The sequence below is a fragment of the Berghia stephanieae genome, chromosome 13 (assembly GCF_034508935.2).
Source record: "Berghia stephanieae isolate SIO BIC M18660-M18661 chromosome 13, UCSD_Bste_1.3, whole genome shotgun sequence".
Classification (NCBI taxonomy): domain Eukaryota; kingdom Metazoa; phylum Mollusca; class Gastropoda; order Nudibranchia; family Aeolidiidae; genus Berghia; species Berghia stephanieae.
In genome coordinates this window covers 24,606,127-24,607,623 of record NC_088372.1, presented here as the reverse complement: position 1 = coordinate 24,607,623, position 1,497 = coordinate 24,606,127, and the positions used below count along the sequence as shown (strand labels likewise).

At 37.7% G+C, this 1,497-nt stretch overlaps 1 protein-coding gene across 1 annotated transcript in view; it reads left to right on the top strand.

The window, feature by feature from the left end:
* Positions 1-213: 213 nt before the first annotated feature.
* The window catches only part of LOC144959257 (gamma-aminobutyric acid receptor subunit gamma-2-like), a 25,598-nt gene continuing 24,314 nt past the window's right edge, over positions 214-1,497 (top strand). Inside the window, exon 1 of the mRNA XM_078891800.1 lies at positions 214-288. Coding sequence (XP_078747926.1) covers positions 214-288 — 75 coding nt within the window. The remainder of the gene's footprint in view (positions 289-1,497) is intronic.

The window sequence follows — 1,497 nt, the reverse complement described above, 5'->3', positions numbered from 1 at the left end:
ATATTTTGGATTTTATTTCGATTTGAAACGATGTTCATAGTCGTCAATTCAAAGGAGAGCTTTGTCAAAATGTTGTGTGTAATTTAGTACACGGAAAACACAGCTCTGGCTTGGCCCGTGTCTAGGGAAATTCTACCAAGGAAAGGGATTCAGCAATAGTTCTTTATATTGATGTTTATAATTTGTGTGTTATCGATAATCGGTATTGTCGCCATGCCTTTGGGAAGACATGTCAGCAACGCCCTGTGCTTCGTCACGTATCGGATGCTTAAAACTCTTCCACTTCCGGTATGACGTCATAGAATTAGAGAATGAAAAACAAAATCTACTAGAAATCAAAAATAAAGATCTGAACAAGTGTGTATTTAAAATTCCTGATAAAGTAAGGAAGAATAACACAAGTTTAAAAAAAACATCCCAAAAAATCAGTCTTCCTGACTCCATGACCCGAGAAAAACTGTTTTATTTTTGCGATGGCTTTCTGTCTTGTATTTTTCTTTCTTGGTTTGGCAACTTTCGTACTTATTTGTTCAGATCTTCATTTTACACACCGGTGCCTGCTCTCTAATTTCTCAATATACATCAACACTTAAATAATATAACCCTTGTAAAATACTACTACCTGGTTTCCTATGAACGGACGGTTGATATTTCCTGTTTTCGTCCCTGCTGGCAATCCATGTCTATTCCTTATTCTTTGTTTTCCTCTGGATATTTTCACATCGTTGTTCATTTATAAATCCGTTATCCATGCTTATGAAAAATTTGGCTTTAAAAAACTCAGCGTTTCTATAGCGCAATGTCCACTAAATGTAATTATTGTCAATTTATTTCCACCCTGATAAAAACAAGAAATGAAGTGAGTAGACAAATGACTGAAGACAATATAGTATGAACACTTTTACGGGGATGATGAGTGGAAACCAGAACCCAGTGTCACGGCACCCTCCGCCTGCTGGCCACGAATAGGGACTCTCTACAATCGACGCTATTAATTACTGGTGCATGGGGTGGATACCGTCGACTGTAGAGCATCAATCTGTCGCTAGGCGGAAGGTGCCGTATCAGACGGTTCCTGGGTTTAGGGTCGATTTTTGTAGAGTGTCCCTTTCGTGGCCAGGTGGAGGATGCCGTAACAGTTCGAACCTCGGTTCAACTCCCCAGTACCGCAAAAGGTTTTTATTCTGGCACTTTCTATTTACTTCATTCCTTGATATCATTGACATAATTGTCTGATTCACTCCTTTTTCTAAATCATCATCTCCTCTATCGCTAAGGTCCAGAAATCAACAACTTCATTTACCTAAAAAAAGGGCTCTAAAACCATTTCTGATAGAACATTACTCATGCAGCCCTAAAAGTCTGGAATTCTCTACCATTAGATTTTAGATGTAAAGTATTTCGTCTGAAAGTACCTTAAAACACACCTTATGAATTCTTCTTTGCCATAATAATGTTATGAATAGAATTATGTGTATGTAAATAGTCCATAGTATC